The sequence below is a fragment of the Monodelphis domestica genome, chromosome 4 (genome assembly GCF_027887165.1).
Source record: "Monodelphis domestica isolate mMonDom1 chromosome 4, mMonDom1.pri, whole genome shotgun sequence".
Lineage (NCBI taxonomy): Eukaryota > Metazoa > Chordata > Mammalia > Didelphimorphia > Didelphidae > Monodelphis > Monodelphis domestica.
Window position 1 is genome coordinate 10,676,999 of NC_077230.1, and position 21,593 is coordinate 10,698,591.

The following is a 21,593-nucleotide window of genomic DNA, read 5'->3' on the forward strand; positions in this document are numbered from 1 at the left end:
GTGTTGGCAAAGGTTTTCAAGTTTGCATGCCCAAACTGCAACTTCAAGCTGCCTATGAGCCCCCTGCATTACCCCAGAGAGCAGAGAGAGCATGCAAAAAATGCCCTTGAGCTCTGGGAAGAGGGGGAACAGGCAGCTCCCCAGTGCCAGCTTGGCACACTTGCCAATACTTTACCAACGCTGCTCTAGGACAACCACTAAGCGAGAGTGTCAAATTTCCAAAGCCATTTCTAGCTAGTGATTGGAATATCACTTTTAAAATATTATTCTTGGGGACGGTGGGGGTGGCTTGGTAGCTTAGGGAATTGAGAGCCAGGTCTAGAGATGGGAGATCCTAGGTTCAAATCTGGCCTCAGACACTTCCCAGCTGTGTGACCCTGGGCAAGTCACTTACCCCCATTGCCTAGCCCTTACAAACTATTCTGCCTTAGAACCAATACACAGTATTGATTTTTAAATGGAAGGTGAGGGTTTAAAGAAATTAAAATATTATCTTTAAAATTAAATTTCCCTAAAAACTGGCAGGAAAGACAAATAGTATACACTATACTTTTGTCTTCGTTCATCCTGTTTCACAATGAAGACCCTCCTTTCCTTTGAGGTTTATGACTCATCCTTTTGGAGTACTAAAAATCTCTATATGCCTAAGGCAATATTCATCTTATTCTTATAATCCTCCAGTTTTTATTCAATTAATCTGTTAATATAAATACTTTCCTTTTCCTTCTCTGTATGAATCCTACATGACCCAGGACTGCAATGATTCCTCTTTGCATGATTACAAAACTCAGTATTATTCACCATGCCATGTAGACTTAAAACAAGAGAGAAAGCAAAAACACTTGCATAAAATCATAAACTTCCTATTCCTAGTCATCCTGGTATCCCAGAAACCTCATTTCCTAGCGTTCCATATGAAATTTTTAAAAACTTGGTTATAGTGAATTTTTTTCATTTTTTATTTTTTATTTTTGTTCTGGGTTATACATGTTTTATCATGCAACACATTTTCATATTATTCGTTTTTATAAGTGAATAATCTTATAAAATCCAACTCCAAAACACATACCCAAATAAACAAGTGATAAATCATGTTTTCATCTGTATTCCTCCTCCCACAGTTCTTTCTCTGGAAGTGGATAGCATTCTTTTTCATAAGCCCTCAGAATTGTCCTAGATTATCGTACTGCTGTTAGTAGCAAAGTCTATCACCTTTGCTTATTCCACAATATTACAGTTACTATGTATAATGTTCTCTGGTTCTGCTTATTTCTCTCTGCATCAGTTCATGTAGGTCTTTTCAGTTCTTTCTGAAATCATTCTGTTCATCATTCCTTATAGCACAAGCACATTCCATCACCATCATAATCACGGTTTGTTCAGCCATTCCTCAATTGAGGGACATACCTTTAGTTTCCAATTCCTTGCCACCACAAAAATCAAGGCTATAAATATTTTTGCACAAAAACGTCCCTTCCCATTTTTTAAATCTCTTTGCAATAAATACATAGTAGTAGTATTACTGCACCAAAAGGTATGCATTCTTTTATAACCCTTTAGATGTAATTTCAAATTGCCCTCCAGAATGATTGGATCAATTCACAACTGCACAAGCAATGCACTGGGATCCCAATTTTGCCACATTCCCTTCAACATTTGTTATTTTCCTTTACTGTATCCTGGCCAATCTGATATGTATGAGGTGGTACCTCAGAGTTATTTTAATTTGCATTTCTCTAATCAAGAGGGATTTAGAACAATTTTTCATATGATTATTTATAGCTTTGATTTCTTTATCTGAAAACTACCTGTTCATATCCTTGTCCATTTATCAATTGGGGAATGACTTGGATTCTTATAAATTTGACTTCGTATATATTTGAGAAATGAGACCTTTATGAGAAAAATTTGTAATAAAAATTTTTCCCCAATTTGTTGCTTCCCTTCTAATCGTGGTTGCATTGGTTTTGTTTGTATAAAACCTTTTTAATTTAATAGAATCAAAATTATTCATTTTATATCTTTTAATGTTCTCTCTCTCTTGTTTGGTCACAAATTCTTTTTAAAAACCTTCTCCAGCAGTGTATCTTCATACTGTGATGTATGAACCAGTCTAGAAAAATCAATCCATATTTTGACTTTGGCCAAGATATGGAGAAATGATTGCTCTTTCAACTGCCACAGGATGTAGAAATCAAGCTCTCCCATTAGGCATTAGTAGATTATAAACCTTTGCACCTGCCATAGGAACTCTCCAACTTAGAACTGAGAGGGGACATATAGAAGCTATTGGCGCATAACCCATTCTCCTTCCAAATGCTTAAGTGACATATTTATGCGATCCAACCATGTATGGACCTCGTGCTAATCTCCATACATGGATTCTGTTGAAGTCTAGAATGGATTCTCTTTGTGGTGCTCAATCTTTAGGATGTTTATGTGCTCAAACTGCTGAGATGATATAGATGATATAGGATGATAGGTCACATGAAGCTACCTATTTACTTCCAGGATTTATGAAAGTTCTTTCATTACTTTTGTGGTAAGATCCTGACCACTGGTCCAGCCCAGTATGGGAGACACTGACCAAAGGTACCAACGTTTGAGTAGTCGTCGATACATCATCCTTCCCTGCTGGTGCTGCCTTGACCTAGCCGGTGCAGGAATCCACTGTTTCCAGCAGGATCTGTTCCCTCATTTCAAGTGAGCAGGCTAGTACAACTCACTTGAGACCATGTCTTAGGTCTCTCTTCCTCCTCCCTTCTTAGGGACCCCCCAAAAGAGGAGATTTGGGGCTCTCTCTGATACACTTATAATAGTGAAACAATTAGTCTGCTTAAATCTGACCATCAAAACCATTCCTGAGTTTTGAAAAATTGTTCTGTCACTCACCTTAAACTCATATATGTTAGCTCCTTCCCTTCCTTGGGGACCCAGAGGTTCTGGTCTAGTATCCATGAACTCATTACCTTCTTCCAAGTCAGGCCACTTCAGAAATAGGGTAGCCACAGTCAGAATCCTTCCTGTATCGTCTCATCTCGCATTAAATTGGTCTCTAATCATCTAAGCTGTCCTATCTATCATATAACGTTTTCCTCTGCCTTAGCCCTCTATTTCCTTTCATTTCTACACCTAGCAATTTGTATATCCCCAAAGTATTATTTCATCCCCGCACCAGCCCATCTCAGAAGCGTTCCACCAGATTCTCCACTTAACTTCTGACAAAGCTTGCCCAGACGAGTCATTCAGAATCCCAGCCTTGGACTTGCCTCATCATTGTGCTGTTGAATGAATATGTAAATAATCAGGGGGCACCCCATCTCGGGCACCCGGCCTTCCATGTTTTTCCCTAAATAAATTCTATTGCTTTTAGGTGCAAATCCCCTCCTAATTAATCCATTTCTGTGGAAGAGCCCTATCCAACTCTTCCTTCTCAGCCACCTCCTCCATCCCTGGATCCACTCTCCCCACAATCACCCAAAGCAAACCAGAGTTGCTTTTTCTCCTTTTTCCCTTTAAAAGAAGCCTCTTAATGGATCTCCTTGAATCCCTTCCAAACCAGTCTTCACAAAGCTGCACGATGGTATTCCAGAAGTTCAGACCTAACCGTGTCACCACCTCCGGGCATCCCTGCTCAAGAAACTTCAATAGCTCTTCATTGCCTTTAGGATGAAACACGAACTCCTGTTTGCCATTTAATACCCCTCAGTTTATGCCCCGTGCTTCTGCCAAGCTCCTTCCATGTAGCATTCCATATCCTGTCTCAGGACTTTGAACGGCGAATCCCTCCTTCCTAGAATCATAGCCCTCTTCACCTCTTCATCTCGACTCTGCAGCATTTGCTATTAGCCACTTTCCCCTCTTGATGCTCTCCGTTCTGACGCGCGCAGAGCCTCTCTTTATTCTCCTCTTACCTATCCTCCTTGGTCTCCGTTACTGGATCTCTATCACATCTCTAACTGTGCATGTGTGTGCGTGCGTGCGTGTGTGTGTGTACACGTGACTGTGTGTGTGCGTGCGTGTGTGTGTGTGTGCACGCGCACGTGCCTGAAGATGCTTTTTACTTGTTTCTCTACACTCTAAGTCCTTTTACTGGCTTTGCATGGCTTCAGTTGGCCTATCGACAATGATCCCCAGGTCTGTAGATGGGCTTAATCTCTCTCGAGTTCCAGACCTGCTTAGTTCCACGCCTGTCTATTGGACATTTCACACTGCTTATACTGACAGCGTTTTCAAAGCAAAACTCATGGATTTCTGCCCCCTCGCTGCCCACCCGAGCCCACTGCTCTTCTGAGGTCCTCGGTTCGCCAAGGAACGCTTCCAGGCGGTGATGCCTGTCCGGGCATCCTTCCAGGGGCGTCTAGGCACCGTCCTCACCTTTGCTCTCTCGCCCTTCTCCCTTGGCCAGTCATTGCCACATCTGCCCGTTCTGGTTCCAGAGCAGGCCGTTCTACTGCACTCACACAGCCCAGGAGCTCGGCCCTTGTCACATTTCCCTAGGCTCCTGGAAGGGCCTGCTGCCCCTATTCCAATCCAAATGGTAGACGGTGGCCAAAGTATCGTCAGGTGAATAGGATGAATTGATTGGTTTGGCTGGCGTTTTTCCCATCCTTTTTTTCCTTTAAAAATATTTTTACATAGTATTGCTTACTAGGAGCAGGCAGAAGGCTGCGTTCATGGGGAAACATATAGGCCTAAAACAATTTAAAAGTAAAACAATAATTAAATGATATCATTCAAAATGGATATTTTTTTCTTTTAAGAAGCAAACCGGATCAAATGAAAATACTATGTGTGTCTATAGCCATGCATTTTTTGATGTTTGAAGTTTTAAATGAATTTAGTTTTTTTTTAAAGTTCTTCAGATCTCTCTGAGCCATAACTTGTATTTCCTAGTTTATCTTGGATTCAAACAAGTTATGGAAGCCTGACTTAAAACCATTAGGCTTCCAACACTCTTCTCATGCCCCACGTCTCCAATTTATCCGTATGTCATCAGTGTCGGATAAGGCACACGCTGCCTCTTTGTCTTTGATAATTGTCCTCATTTCAATAAGAACTGAAGTTCACTGGAGAACCCACCGCCTTCTCCAGCCTTACTAAGAACTCTCCAAAGATAGACTCACCCACAAGAAAGGCACCCAGTCGTTGGAAAATGGGCTGCCAAAGGAATCAGTTCTCTGCGCTTCTGTCACTAGTGGGCCCTATCACTGATACCCATCCACCTCTCTGGACACCACCCTACAGTCAGCCTCTACTAGGAGGCGAGGGCTACCTCTTCTGCCACAGGAGGTAAATGTGTTATCTAGATGTCACGAATGCCTTCTCACATAATGTTTTTCAATATACAAAAATAAAATATATGAGATGACAAAAGAAATCAATTCTTTTGAAAGACAGTTATCAGTGAAACAAAAATACAGAATCACAGACCCAGATTAAGAACCCCTGCTTAGCAACTTATGCTCTAGAATTCTAGGCTTTTCAAATTTTTTTAAGCAAAAGGCAGTTTGAAACCATACTATAAAAAAACAAACAAACTGGGGGCAGCAGGGTAGCTCACTGGATTGAGATTCAGGCCTAGAGACGGGAGGTCCTGGGTTCAAATGTGACCTCAGCCACTTCCTAGCTGTGTGACCCTCGGCAAGTCACTTGATCCCCATTGCCTAGCCTTACACATTATTGGTTCTAAGACAGAAGGTAAGGATTAAAAAAAAAATAAACCTAACAAATCATATCTGATAATATCAGTAGATACATAAAGAGATTTTTAAAAGTTTATTTACTTAATTAATTTAGAATACTTTTCCATGGTTACAGGATTCATATTCTTTCTCTCCCCTCTTCCCACCCCCTCCCATAGATAACAAGCAATTTCACTGGATTTTGCATGTGTCATTGATCAAGACCTATTTCCATATTATTGATATTTGCACTGGGGTGATCCTTTAGCATCTACATCCCCAGTCATGTCCCCATCAACTCATGTGATCAAGCAGTTGTTTTTCTTCTGTGTTTCTGCTCCCACAGTTCTTCCTCTGCTTGTGGATGATGTTTTTTCTCCTAGATCCCTGCAGAATGTTCAGGATCACTGCATTGCCACTAACGGAGAAGTCAGTTACATTCAATTGTGCTACAATGTATCAGTCTCTGTGTACAATGTTCTCCTGGTTCTGCTCCTCTCACTCTGCATCATTTCCTGGAGGTCATTCCAGTTCACATGGAATCCCTCCACTTTATTATTCCTTTGCTCAATAGTATTCCATCACCAACATATACCACAGTGTGTTCAGCCATTCTCTAATTGAAGGGCATCCCCTCATTTTCCAATTTTTGGCCACCACAAAGCACGCAGCTATGAATGTTCTTGTACAAGTCTTTTTCCTTATGATCTCTCATAAAGAGATTTTGATAACATACATGTATTTCTGTTTGAGAACATAAAAATTCAATGAAAACATTCACTGAACCTTTCCTTAACAAGTAGTACATATCTAAAACCAAGAGCCAGCCTTGTATGTAATGTCTTTAAACTAGAGTCCTAATCAGGGGAAAAGCAAAGCTATCTACTGTCTCAATAACTATTTAATCGAGTGCTAAAAATGTAATGGCATTATGATCAGAAATTCAGGGAATAACATAAACAAAGAAGAAATAAAATTATAGCCGTTTCTTATTTTATGCAAACTCAGTACACACAAATTCAGGTATATGTGACTGGCAATAAAAAATACAGAAAAATGCATAAAATGAAATTTTCATTGTGTACCAAATCCACACCATTTCTCCAAGCACTGAAACATCTTGCAACCGTTCACCCAGTCACACTCATTCTTACTCAAAAGCATTATTATGTGTCCTTACAGTGTTTTGCAAGAAACATTAGCTACCCTATCAGAGTTCTCGCTTGTAACAAGTCGTGTCCATGTCAGAGCAGTGCTTCAATTTGTTTCATTAATGTTACGTAGTTATTAGTAATGGCCCAAAGTACAAGAGCTCTGACAAGCCTAAGAAAAGGCATAAATGGCCTTTGTATGTTCATAGAAGAAATATTTAATAATGGAGTTCACTATTATGTAAGATTTTCAACTTATATGAAGGATCTTGTAACATATTGGTTGTGTAAAATGAGGTCCTCCTGTGTTACTTTTTTGTTAAAGATAGCCTATTTTACGGAACTCTAGAGAATCTACTAAAAATTAAGCGGTGGGTTTACCTGACTGCCAGGGCAGGAGGAGGAGAGATATTCCGGGTTAAGAGTCCCTGCTCTAAAGAGATAGCGGCCATAATCTGATAGAGCAAAGAAGTCAAGTACAAAGACTGTTTATAATTCAATTATGACTGTATTAATGACCTTTCTTTCCTTTATATTCTCTAGAGTTAGTCATGCTTCTGGAATGGTGGTCAGGCACAGAATGTACTTTATTCACTGATCAGGAAACGATAAAAAAATTTGGAAAAGAGCATGTGGTCATCATCCTTAATCACAACTTTGAAATTGACTTCCTATGTGGCTGGACCATGTGTGAACGATTTGGTGTGTTGGGGGTGAGTAGCTTAAAAACTGAACCAGGAAAAGATGTTCCAAAAATCATTTAATTAAAGTGAGCAATAAATAAAGTGTCTGTTACTGAGAAATCCTCCAAATTCTATAGGTTCTCTCCTTTAATTCTTATTTCCCTCATTCTCAGAAGACAGGAAGCAGGTAAGAAAACTTATAATTGTGATATTGATGATAGTAGCTAATATTTATATACCACTTTAAGGTTTGCAAAATACATATGTTAAATGTTTATCTGATTAAGTACTTTTATTTTTCCTATTTTTTAGATGAGGAAAATTAGTTTGAGAGAGATTTAAGTAAATTGCCCAGGAATTACCGAGCTAGTAAGTGTCTGAGCCCAGAACTTCCAGACTTTAAATCCATTACTCTGTCTGCCTTGACACTGAATTAAATGCAGCACTGTCCTAAGCGTACTTTAGTTTTCTCTTTTAATATTTATTCCCTTCATTCTCAGAATACAGGAAGCAGACATATTATTGAGTTGAATGTGGTATTAACGATAACTTTTCTGATGCTACTTTATAACTAATGCACAAATTCATAGATTAACATTTACCTTTGTTTTAAATTATCCTTAATGAAATTATCACCCTTATTTTTCACGTTACCCCAAGTTCTGTTCCCATAGAGCTGCTTGGTAGACATTCTACTGCAGCTCTTGACTTCTGTTGAAATAGGAAAGACTAGTAGCTCCTCGGTTAATTCATTTATTCAATGAACATTTGTTAAGAGCCTCACATACATAATACTATATTAAGCACAGGAAAGAAATAAAACATGAGTTGCTGTTTCTAAAGAGTTTGTACTTTAGTAAACTAGCAATCACAAAGTATTTATTAGGTGCCTACTGTATGCCTGGCACTGTGCTAAGCCCTCAGGATAAAGACAAGAGATAATGAGGGCTTACACTAGAGTAGTGGAAAGAATGGGCAAATTAAAGAGATACTGCAGCCGTGAAATCAATAAGCCTTAGCAACCGCTCGGATATGGCAGAGGCGAGAGACTCCAAGTAGCTCCTCAGTTGTGAACCCGAGGGACAGGTATTGCTCTCTGTGGACATGGGGGAGACAGAAGTGGGGAGTCTTGAGGGGGAAAGATAACGAAGACTTCCTGGGGTTAAGACATCTACAAGGCAGTTGGAGATCAGCAGAGAGGTTGTGGCAGACGGGTTAATTGAGAATTATCAACGCAGAGATGGTAATTAAATCTCTGGATCCGAGGAGAGTGCCACGTGAAGTATTATAGAAGGAAAACCTGTCTACCGAATATCCAATTGGGGATGTCGGAAAGGCAGTTGGCGATGCAACATTTGAGATAAGCAGGGAGATGCAATGACCCAAAAATGAACGTGAGGAGTATAACATTGTGCTGTAAGTATTATAAAGACCCCAAGTGGAGAACTAGAGAATAACTTTAGGGAAGAGGGAACGCTGGAGTTCCATATAATGAGTATAATTTGAGCAGGCAAATTTGTTGGGGAGAGATTGGGGAAGAAGCAAATTACAGTGAGCCAAGGCTTAGAGATGGAAAAGTATGAGGACAATGGATAGGCCAGTTTGTCTGCAGTGCATATGATAGGAAGGGAAGTCATAGTGAGAGGTCCCTTGATCCTGTAAATGTTTATTGAGTGCTTATTATGTGGAAAGTATTGTGCTATGCACGGGGAATACCATGACTGAATGAAGACCAGTTCTTACCCTCAAAGAACTTGCATTTCACTCGAGAGGGGAGAAGATCCATCATTACACAGATAAATACAAGATCATTTGAGGAATGAGAAAACATTATCAATTAAGGAAATTAAGAAGAGCTTCCCAAAGCAAGTAGTACTTTGGACCAAACCTTGAATGAAACTATGGATATGAGTAAATGAATGAATTTAACAAGTATTTATTTTAAAAGTCTATTGCATACAAAGCACTGTGCTAGTCCATGGAGAATCAAAAACAAAAAAAAAATGGAAATGCTTCTACTTTAAGGTTCTGGCAAAGTTTTTTGGAATTAATTTACCACCAGCCATTACCTTAGTCCACTCCGTTGTCACATCTCATGTGGACTATAGCATCGTCTTTTATTTGTTCTCCCTTCTTCAAACTCTTTCCACTCCAATACATCCTCCATTTATCTGCCAGTGATTTTTCTAAAGAGTAGTTTGGACCATATGTCACTACCTTACTGAATTCGGTCTTTAGTTCCCTATTACCTCCAGGATCAACTATAAAATCCTGTTTGGCATGTAAAACTCTTTATAGCCTGGCTCTGTCCTATCTTTTCCATTCTTCTTATATTTTACTCCCTCCCTATATGCTACAATCCAGTTTCACTAGCCTATTTACTGTTCCTTTTAGCTAACAATTTATTTCCCATCTCCTTGCATTTTTCCTGACTATCCTCCACAACTGGAAAGCTTTTGTTCCTCCCCTGATTGATCTCTTAGTTTCTCTGGCTTCCTTTAAGAATCAGCCCGAAGCCCCATATTCTTTTTTTTTTTAATTTTATTTATTTAGAATATTTTTCCATGGTTATATGATTCATGCTCTTTCCCTCCCCTCTTCCATTCCCCCTCCCAAAGAGGACAAGCAATTCCACTGGGTTATACATGTATTATTGATCAAAACCTACTTCCATGTGATTCATATTTGCAATAGTGATCTTTTAATGCCCAAACCCCAATCATATCTCCATCGAACCACATGATCGATTGTATAGTTTTCTTCTGCATTTCTGATCCCACAGTTCTTTCTCTGGATGTGAACAGCATTCTTTCTCATAAGGCCCTATGGATTGTCCTGGATCATTGCATTGCTGCTAGTAGTACTAGTATTGTACCACAGTGTATCCGTCTCTGCACAATGTTCTCTGGTTCTGCTCCTCTCACTCTGCATCACTTCCTGGAGATTGTTCCAGTTCACGTGGAATCCCTCCAGTTCATTATTCCTCTCAGCACAATAGTATTCTATCACCAACAGATACCACAATTTGCTCAGCCATTCCCCAATCAAGGGACATTCCCTCATTTTTCAATTTTTTTTAAACTCTTACCTTCTGTCTTAGAATCAATACTGTGTATTAGATCTAAGGCAGAAGAAGAGTAATGATTAGGCAATGGGGGTTAAGTGACTTGCCCAGGGTCACACAGCTGGGAAGTGTTTCAGGCCAGATTTGAACCCAGGACCTCCCATCTCTAGGCTTGACTCTCAATCCACTGAGCCACCCAGCTGACCCCCCCCCTTCTAAAATTATTTGCCACCAGAAAGAGTGTAGCTATAAATAATTTTGTACAAGTATTTTTCCTTATTATCTCCCAAAGCCCATATTCTTGAAGAAGCTTTTCTTGGTTCTCACAGATTCCTTTTCCTCTGAGATTGTTTTCCATCCACTTTGTGTATATCTTGTATATACCTAATTATTTGCATGTTGTGTTCCCCATTCAAAAGTGAACGCTTTGAGGGGAGTGACTCTTTTTGTCCTTTGTATACTCAGAACACAGCATAATGTCTAGGACGCGGTAAGTGCATAATAAATGTGGTTTTTTTAAAAGCTGAAATCATTTGGTACTTCCACAGTTAATTACTTTAAACCACACCTATGTGCATCAAATGCAGGAGTCTCTGTGGTCCCCAAGTACTTTGATGGAGTAGCATCTTGGAGCAAAGTAGTAATGTATAGAATCAAGGACTCGGGCAAAGAGAAGAACCACATATTTGCCAAAATGGAAAAGAAGGGAAAGAAAGGGATGAAAATACAGGGCATTCTTTTTTTTTCCACATTCATATGCCATAATTTATTCAGCAATTCACCAGTTGATGACATCCACACAGTTCCATTTCTTTGCCAACACAAATATAGGTGCTATAAATATGTTTTGTATCTTTAGAATTTGTTTTGCTTAAGGTAAATTCCTAAGCTACCCTTCCCCCCCTTTTTAAATAAAAAGAATACAGGGCATTCTTGAAGAGCAAAGGAGGGAAAGTTGAAGGGCATTGTGTATCACATTGATCATTCTAATCTAAATAGAATAGAATTTGCCCATCTTGATTAGGTGGTCATATGATGATAAAGGGCCCCGATAAATATCTTGCCAGAGGATAGGCTGGCAAATCCCCTGGAGTTTATTATAATAGAATTAGGTCTCCACCTTCTGTAATCCTTGCCCTTTTCCCCACTTGACAGTTGACATTTGACACAAATTGGAAATATCAGAGCTTTGTATTATAAAGTTCTTTCCAAACTTAAGGTCTAATTCATGGATCCTCAAACTATTTGTAAAGAAGTTGTTTTTTTTTTATTTCTCCAAAGTCTCGTGGGGGTTTCTAGAACTTGATTAATGGTGACATCTTTGAAAAGTTTGGAAGCAGATTGACTGCAAGGGAAGTAGAGGGGTGACCGTCTCTCACCACAACTCCTGGTTCTCCTACGAACCAAGCTATGCATGGATCATGGCAGCAGTTTACTGTCTTTCCAGCGGTCAGGTTACAATTAATGATCAATCATCACTGATGATTCTGAAGGAAGGATTCTTAACTATTTTTTATGTCATGGACTCAGTCTGATGAACCAAATGGACTCCTCACAATAATGTTTTCAAAACTAAAAAAGAAACAATTATAAAGGACGTCAGTTACATTGAAATTCAGTTATAAAAATGTTTTTTAAATATATCAATATAGTTGGTAGACCAATAGTATCCTCATTTTGCAAGTGAAGAAACTGAGGCTTAAAGAAATTATTGCTTTCCAATATTGTAAAATTATTAGACACACTAGATTTCAGATTGTGTTAAGGCAATCCTAACTGAATTTCTCCCTACCTCAACATTGAATTTTTCTGATTTTGCTAATGTATGTACATTTTTCTCCTTTTTCTATCTATAGAGCTCTAAAGTACTGGCAAAGAAAGAACTGCTTTATGTGCCCCTTATTGGCTGGACGTGGTATTTTCTAGAGATTGTTTTCTGCAAAAGAAAATGGGAAGAAGACAGGAATACTGTTATTCAAGGATTAAAAAGTTTGTCGGACTATCCTGAGTACATGTGGGTAAGTGCTGCAGAGTTCATAATTCCACATCAGCTAACTGCTTGATGAAGTTAGAAAACAAGGTTTAAAAAAAATTTTTTTTTAATTTAGAATATTTTTCCATGGTTACATGATTCATGATTTTTCTCACCCCTCTTTGCTCCCCCCTCCCAGAGCTGACAAGTAATTAACCTGGGTTATACATGTACCATTGTTTAAAAACTATTTCATTTTATTCATATTTGCAATAGAGTGAAGGTCTTTTTTTTTAAATGTTTTCCTGGTTACATGTAAAAGCCATTATTAACATTAATTTTCTAACATTTTGAGTTCCAAATTCTCTCTTACCTCCCTCTCCTCTCCCATCCCTGAGACATTAAGCAATTTGCTACTGTTTATTACCATGCAAAACATGTTCATATTCCCTGTGTTGTGGAAGAAGATATATATAAAGAAAAATATGAAGAAAATAAAGTGAAAATGAAATGCTTTGGTCTATATTCAGATTCCATCAGTTCTTTCTCTGGAGATGAATAGCATTTTTCATCATGAGACCGTTGGAGTTTCTTGGATCACTTTATTGCTCAAAATATCTAAGTCATTCACAGTTGATCATCTTATAGTATTGTTGTTAAAATGTACAATGTTCTGGGGGCAGCTGGATAGCTCAGTAGATTGAGAGCCAAGCCTTGAGGCAAGAAGTCCTGGGTTCAAATCTGGCCTCAGACACTTCCCAGCTGGGTGACCCTGGGCAAGTCACTTAACCCCCATGGCCTAGCCCTGACCACTCTTCTGCCTTGGAACCAATACACAGTACTGGCTCCAAGACAGAAGGTGAGGGTTAAAAAAATGTGCCATGTTCTCCTGATTTTGTTCATTTCACTTTGTATCACTTCCTATGAGCCTTTCCAGGTTTTCTAAAACTATCCTATTCGTCACTTCTTACAGCACAGTAGTATTTCATTACAATCGTATACCTCTCAGCTCTTCCCCAATTGATGGGTATCCCCGTAATATCTAGTTGTTTACCACCATAAAAAAGAACCGCTATAAATATCTTCATAGGAATGGGTCCTTTTCCTTTTTTACTTATCTCTTTGAAATACAGTCTTAGTAGTGGTATGGCTGGCTCAAAGGGTAGGCACAATTTTATAGCACTTTGGCCATCGTTCCAAATTGTTCTCCATATAGTTGGATCAGTTCACAACTCCACCAATAGTGCATTAGTGCCCCAAGTCTTCTCTAATATATATCAGTTTCCTTTTCTGTCATCTTAGCCAGTTTGATATGTATGATGTGGTGCCTCAGAGTTGTCTTAATTTGCATTTCTCTAATCAATAGTGATTTGGAGCATATAATCATATGATTATATACAGCTTTGATTTCTTCACTTGAAAAATGCCTGTTTATATCCTTTGATCATTTATCAATTGGGGAATGACTTCTATTCTTAAAAATGTAACTCAATTCTCTATATATTTGAGAAAAGAAGACTTTATCAGAGACACTTATAACCTTCTCCCCTTCTTCCTGCTTTCTGCTTTCCCATTAATTTTGGTTGCATTAGTTTTGTTTGTGCAAAACCTTCATAATTTAGTAAATGTAATAAAATTATCCATTTTACATCTTATAATACTCTCTTATCTCATTTAGTCATAAATGTTTCTCTTATTCATAGATGTGACAGTTAAATTATTTGATGCTCCCCTCAGTTGCTAATGATGTCATCCTTTACGTCTGGATCACGTACCCAGTTTGATGGTATCTTAGTGTATGGTGTGAGCTGTTGATCTCTACCTAGTTTCTGCCACACAGTTTTCTAGTTTTCCCAGGAGTTTTTGACACAGCAAATGCTTCCTTCAAAGGATCTAGATTACTGTGGGCATTTACCACTCTGTATTGTGTACCTAATCTATTCCCCCGAGCTACCACTCTATTTCTTAGCCAGTACGAGATTGATTTGATGTTTGCTACTTTGAGTTCTGAGTTTGAGAACTAGTATGGCTAGACCATACCATATTTTTTTTTTATCAATTCCTTTGATATTTCTAACTTTTTGTTCTTCCAGATTAATTTTGATATTATTTTTTCTAGCTTTATGAAATATTTCCGTGTAGTTTGATTGGTATGGAAATGAATCATTAAATTAATTTGGGTAGAATTGTCATTTTTATTATATTGTTCCAGTTGCTTAGATCTGACTTTATTTTTATGAAGAGTGTTTTATAATTGTGTACATATAGTTCCAAGGGGTGTATTTGGTAGGTAGACCCCCATGTATCATATGTTCTCTACAGTTATTTTAAATGCATTTCTCTTTCTGTATCTTCCTGTTAGACTTTGTTGGTAATGTATAGAAATGCTAATGGTTTATGTAGTTTTTTGAATCCTGCAACTTTGCTACAGTTGTTCATTATTTCAACTAATTTTTTATTTAATTCTCTACGATTCTCTATGCCATATCTTCTGCAGAGAGTGATAATTTTATTCCTTCATTGCCTATGTTTATCACTTCGATTTCTTTTTCCTTGACTTATTGCTACAGCTAGCATTTCTAATACAATACTGAATAATAGGGGTGATGCATGGCCATTCTTACCTCACTCCTGATGTTATTGAGAAGGCTTTTAGCTTAGGCGCATTACAGAAAATGCTTACTAATGGTTTTAGATATATGCTACTTGGCATTTTAAGGAAAGCTCCTTTTATTCCTATGCTCTCTGGTGTTTTTAATGGGAATGAGTGTTGTATTTTGTCAAAAGCTTTTTCTGTATCTATTGAGATAATTATATGATTTCTGTTGTTTTTGTATATATGGTCAATTGTGATGATAGTTTTCCTAATATTGACCAGTTCTGCATTCCTGGTATAAACCCCTCTTGGTAGTAGTGTCTGATCTTGGTGATATGTTGCTGTAGCCTCATTTCTAGTATTGTATTTTTAAAATTATCGGTATTCATTAAGGAAAACGGTCTATAGTTTTCTTTCTGGTTTTGCTCTTCCTGGTTTTGGTATCCGCTCATATTTTTTGGTAGGACTATTTCTTTGACTATTTTTCCAAATAGTCTATATAGAAATCGAATGAATTCATTTTTTTAAATGTCTGATCAGAATCTACCTGACCCTAAGGATTTTTTCCTTAGGAAACTCCTTCATGGTTTGTTCAATTTCTTTTTCTGAGATAGGGTTATTTAAGCATTCTATTTCTACTTCTCTTATTCTGGGCAATTTATGTAGATATTCATCTGCTTTGCTTAGATTGTCAAATTTATTGGCATATAATTGGGTAAAATAGCTCACAATAATTGCTTTAATTTCCTCTTCATTGGTGATGAATTCACTCTTTTCATTTTGACACTGGCAATTTGATTTTTTCTTTTTTAAATCAAATTGACCGAGTGTTTTAACTATTTTATTGATTAAAAAACCAGCTCCTATTCTTATTTATTAGTTTAGTGGTTTTCTTATTTTCAATTTTATTAATCTCTCCTTTAATTTTCAGGCTCTTCAACTTGATGTTTAATTAGACATTTTTAACTTATTCCTTTTCTAGTTTGTTTGGTTTTTAGTTGCATGCCCAATTTATTGATCTGTTCTTTCTCTATTTTATTGATGTAACCATTTAAAGAGATAACATTTCCCCTAAGTACTACTCTGGCTGCATCCCATAAATTTTGGTATTTTGCTCATCATTGTCATTCTCTTTAATGAAATTATTGATTGCTTCTATGATATATTCTTTGACGCACCCATTCCTTTAGATTAAATTAGTTCACAATTAATTTCTCGTCTACCCATAGCCCCTTATTGAATGTAACTTATTGCATTATTGTCTGAAAAATTTGCATTTAATATTTCTGCTTTTCTGAATTTGGTTGTTTTGGGGGTTTTTAACTTCCTTAACTTCTTTTTTGTTTATTTTTGGTCAAATTCATAGTTCTGAGAGGGGAAGGTTGAAGTCCCTGAATAGTATAATTTTACTGTTTCTCCCTTCTTATAACTCATTTAACTTCTCCTTTAAGGATTTGGATAGAGGCAGCTGGTGGGTGGCTCAGTGGATGGAGAGCCAGGTCTAGAGACAGGAGGTCCTGGGTTTAAATCTGGCCTCAGACACTTCCTAGCTGTGTGACCCTGGGCAAGTCACTTAACCCCCATTAACTACCCTTTACTGCTCTTCTGCCTTGGAACCAATATACAGTATTGATTCTAAGATGGAAGGAACGGGTTTAAAAAAAATGGAATTTGGATGTCAGGCCATTTAGTACATATTTTAATATTGATATTACTTCATTGTCTATGGTGCCTTGTAACAAGATGTAGTTTCCTTCCTTTTCTATTTTAATTACATCTCATTTTGCTTTTGCTCTATCTGAAATCATGATTTCTACTTCTGCTTTTTTAAACTTCAGCTGAAGCATAATTGATTCTACTCTAGCCCCTTCTCTTTACACTGTGTGTGTGTGTGTGTGTGTGTTTGCACTTCAAATATATTTCTGTTAAACCACTTTTTGTAGGATTCTGGTTATTAATCCACACTGCTATCTGCCTCCATTTTATGAGGAAGTTCATCCCGTTCCTATTCCCATTATTACTGTGTATTTCCCTCCATCCTGTTTATCCTTCTCTCTATCTTTTTGCCTTTCACTCTTTCTCTCCTCCCAAAATGTTGTTTCTCACTACCCTCTCTTCCAATTTGCCCTCCCTTCTATTAGCTCCCCCTCTTCTTTTAGCCGTCTATAGAGTGAGATACATTTCTATGCCCAACTAAATGTGCATGTTATTATTTCTTTGACCCAGTTTCAATGAGAGCAGGGTTCAAGCGGTGCCTGCCACCCTTTCCCCCACTGCATTTTCTCCTCTACGGTAATAACTCTTTTGCACCTGATGGGAGATTATTTACCCCGTTCTATCCTTCCTCCCTTCTCCCAGTGCATTCCTCTTTCTCACTCCTTAATTTTGTGATTTTTATATCATCTTATCATAATGAACTTAGTCATATGCCCTCTGTCTATGTTTATTCCTTCTAACTCCCTAATGGTATTATATTTCTTGAGAGTTAGAAATAGTATCTTCCCATGTAGGAATGTAATCCCTTTAGTCTTATTGAATACCTTAAATTTTCTCTTTCTCATTTACCTTTTTATGTATCTCATGAATCTTCTATTTGAATGTCAAATTTTCTGTTCAGCTCTGTTCTTTTCATCAGGAATGTTTGAAGGTCCTCTGTTTCATTAAATATTCATTTTTCCCCTGAAGATTTATAATAAAAAAAGATCTTAAAAATAATTGTGCTTCAGTGAATAGAGTGCCAGGCCTGGAGTTGGAAGGACCTGTATTCAAATTTGGATTCAGACACGTCCTAGCTATGTGACCTTGGACAAGTCACTTAACCCCATTTGCCTAACCCATACTGCTCTTCGGCCCTAAAATTGGTATTTAGTATCATTTCTAAGACAGAAGGTAAAGGTTTCTTTTAAAAAAGAACATTTGCATTTTAAAGTTTAATATCTTAGCTTTTACATGTGGTAGAAATAAATCTATTGAATAGCATAATTTTATTACTTAGAGATATAAAATTTTTTGTTATTCAAGATTCTATGACAAGCACAAAAATCCTGATGTAAACGAAAAGGTAAACTGTACCTTTTCAGATATATCACAAAAGGTAATCATATCTGTAGTAAGCAAAATCAAAGCCCCTCCCAATTGGGAAAAGAGAGTTGTTTGCTTTTTTGTTTTATGTATAATTTTTGTAAACTATAAGGTTTCAAAGTTTAAAGAATAAAAAGTGAACAATAATCTTCTAAAGACCAACATAAGAAAAGCTTTTGTGTAACTTGGTGTGATGTTTTCCAACTAAACTATTTGGGCATCAGATCACACTTGGCCCATGCCTTTTCTGCTTAGCTTATGTCCTGAATCTGGCATAGAGCCAGTCCTAGTGCTGCATGTGGCAGGACAGAAGGAGAAAAGAACTTGCCTTTTCCTTAGAAAGAAAAAGTGCCTCTTCTTGCAACATTTTTATCATTCCAGTCCAGTTCTAGAAGCATCAGCAGTATGAAAATGGATAAACTAAGATGTCTCATTTTATGGAGTTTTTTTTCCCCTTCAGAAAGATAATTGATCAGCATCACCCACCGAGTAGCCCAGCTAAGATCACTCTTCACAGGGAACTTCTCTTTTTTTTTTTTAAACCCTTACCTTCCATCTTGGAGTCAATACTGTGTATTGGCTCCAAGGCAGAAGAGTGGTAAGGGCTAGACAATGGGGGTTAAGTGACTTGCCCAGGGTCACACAGCTAGGAAGTGGCTGAGGCCAGATTTGAACCTAGGACCTCCCGTCTCCAGGACTGGCTCTTAATCCACTGAGCTACCCAGCTGCCCCCTGAACTTCTCTTTTTTTAATGACTTTATAATTAGAAAAAAAAAACAATTTTCCTTTCTATTCAGTGGTCATCCATATCATGTGTCTGATTTGTAGCATCCCTCAGGAAAAGTTTGGTGGGTTAGAAGCTTGAAATTGTTGATAAAAGGAGGTTGGGAGTCATTTGTGGATATCTGTAATCCCTATTCTGTCTAATGTCGTATGAATACTATGATACATTTTTCAATACATTTTTCAAGAAATGAACTGATGTTTCTGAAAGCCACAGATTTAACTGTGGCATTTCTAAGTCTGGTCCTCCCACTAACCAATGGAAGGCTTTTTTATTCCACTTACATAACCAGAACGAAAGTTCATTTCCTAAGAGATATCTTAAATTTTCATTTCTTAGGGTCATAAATTTTGAGGTAAAAGAAATTTTTTGAATCACCCTTGTCCACACTCCCCATTTTACTCTAATAATTCAGGCTTTCATACAGTCTTTCCAAGACTATTGGAATAACCTTCTAATTGCTCTTAGTCCTTTCCACACCATTTCACACTCAGCTTCCAAGATAACGTCATGAAGGCTCAAGCCAGGCTCTATCACTCTCTTGCTTGACAACCTCTGGGGGTTCGCTTCCTGTTGCTTCTCAGCAGTTTGTCACGGTACTACTCTCTGTCACAAATCATGCCTTTCAGCCACACTACCTTAATATTCTATCCTGCATTTTGCACAGTCCGTTCCCCCATTCCTAGAGTGTTCATCTCTGCCTCTCAGAATCCTTGACTTTCTTTTTTTTTTTTATACCCTTACCTTCCGTCTTGGAGTCAATACTGTATATTGGCTCCAAGGCAGAAGAGTGGTAAGGGCTAGGCAATGGGGGTCAAGTGACTTGCCCAGGGTCACACAACTAGTATCCTTTACTTTCTTGAGGATAAACTTGGGATAAATCTTCCACCCAGCTTTCCTGACCTCCCCCTGTCCCAAGTTAGTGCTCTTACCTACATGTTGTACACTCAGAGCGAACATAAACTCCTTCAGGGGAAAGACGGCTTTGTTATTTTCTTTGCATATCCTTAATACCTAACCTAACACCTTGTAGATAGAAGGTGCTCAATAAATATGAGTGGAATTGAACTGAAGTAAAAGAAATTATTGAATAGAAAATAGATGCATTTGATCATGCAATGATGAAACAATCTTGCACAAGAAAAGTATACGGTATTTCGAAAATTAAAACAAGAAATAGGTGGGGGGAAATGCTTGTAGTAAATATATTAGCTCTGAAAAACATATCTGATGTTTAAAATACACATGAGGAATATATGAGGCATATCTATAAGGCCATGATCCCCAACAGAGCAATGATCAAACAATAAGAAAGTTTTTGAAAGAGAAAAATAAAATGATAAATTTCTAATAAGTTTATTTCTAAGTTTTCTAACAATTTAGATAAGTTTCTAATACATCTTTGAAAATCAAATGAGGAAAACTGTGTATGCAGGAAGTTATTTTCTGAGATGTGTTTACTGGGTTTCTTGTGTGTGTTCTCTGTCCCAGTTTCTTTTGTATTGTGAAGGAACACGATTTACAGAGAAGAAGCATCAAATTAGTATGGAAGTGGCTGAATCCAAAGGATTACCCAAACTCAAATATCATTTGTTGCCTAGAACCAAAGGCTTCACTACTGCAGTCCAGTGTCTCAGGGGAACAGGTAAGGACAAGTTCCTGTTGGCCAATTCTTCCGGTTATGCAAGGGTTGTCGGGCTTGTTCTTCTCAGATGATCACTGAATAACAGGGCTGTTTCTTTGCCAGGCGTAGGGGTTGGCGATTTCATTAGTGTAGGGAACTCCCAATGAGGAACTTCTTCCACCCGTGCAGGGCTACCCCTTCTGCGCCACCTAGAGTCTTCGAGTCACCCGCCAAGAGCCCCAGGAGGTGTTTTGCAGCCAGTGTGTCAGAAGCAAAACTGGAACCCAGGTCTTCCCAACCCCAGCGCTTGCTCTGTATTCTCTTTGCCAAGCTGCCTGGCAGGCATCAGGGTTCACATAAAATAATTTGTGTGAAAAAATCTCAATGATATTTAAAAAGGGGAAATCCATGAGGAACAGGTGACTCTCCTGTTTGGACGTATTTGCTTCCCTTTCGGCTTCCTCTGTAGCGTGCCACAGCCAATGTACTCGATCTTTCTTTCCTACCACAGTCGCAGCAGTCTATGATGTAACACTCAATTTCAGAGGAAACAAGAATCCGTCATTACTCGGGATCCTCTATGGAAAGAAGTACGAAGCGGATATGTGCGTGAGGTGAGCGTCCGCCAGCTTGCAGGCTGCTCGGGGCCTCCCTTCCCTTCCCTGCCCTTCCCTTCCCTCCCCTCTCCTCCCCTCCCCTCCCCTCCCTTCCCCTTAGAGCTTTGCCAGCATTTGGGTGCAAATGAAAAGCAGAGACTGAAGAAAATACACAGAAAAATGTTGAGGCCACAAAAAGCCTCCCCAAACTCTTTAGAGGCCAGACTAGAAAGCTGGAGAGGAGAGCAGCCCCTGAGTCTCTAATCCCCCTCCACGTGTGTCTGCCCTTTTCCCTCTAGTCTTCTCGCGTGCCTGAGCCAGCTCTCTCTTGGGGCTTTTGTAGCTCCTGGGTCTCCTG

The 21,593-nt window shown here is 38.3% G+C and overlaps 1 protein-coding gene across 12 annotated transcripts in view; it reads left to right on the top strand.

Annotated features, from left to right (window-relative positions):
* AGPAT3 (1-acylglycerol-3-phosphate O-acyltransferase 3) overlaps positions 1-21,593 on the top strand; it is a 139,338-nt gene that overhangs the window by 108,023 nt on the left and 9,722 nt on the right. For all 12 annotated transcript variants that reach the window (XM_007493211.3, XM_056797104.1, XM_056797108.1 and 9 more), the window contains 4 exons: positions 7,379-7,548; positions 12,439-12,600; positions 20,507-20,660; positions 21,151-21,253. In XM_007493211.3, the coding sequence (XP_007493273.1) occupies positions 7,379-7,548; positions 12,439-12,600; positions 20,507-20,660; positions 21,151-21,253 (589 nt within the window). The remainder of the gene's footprint in view (positions 1-7,378; positions 7,549-12,438; positions 12,601-20,506; positions 20,661-21,150; positions 21,254-21,593) is intronic.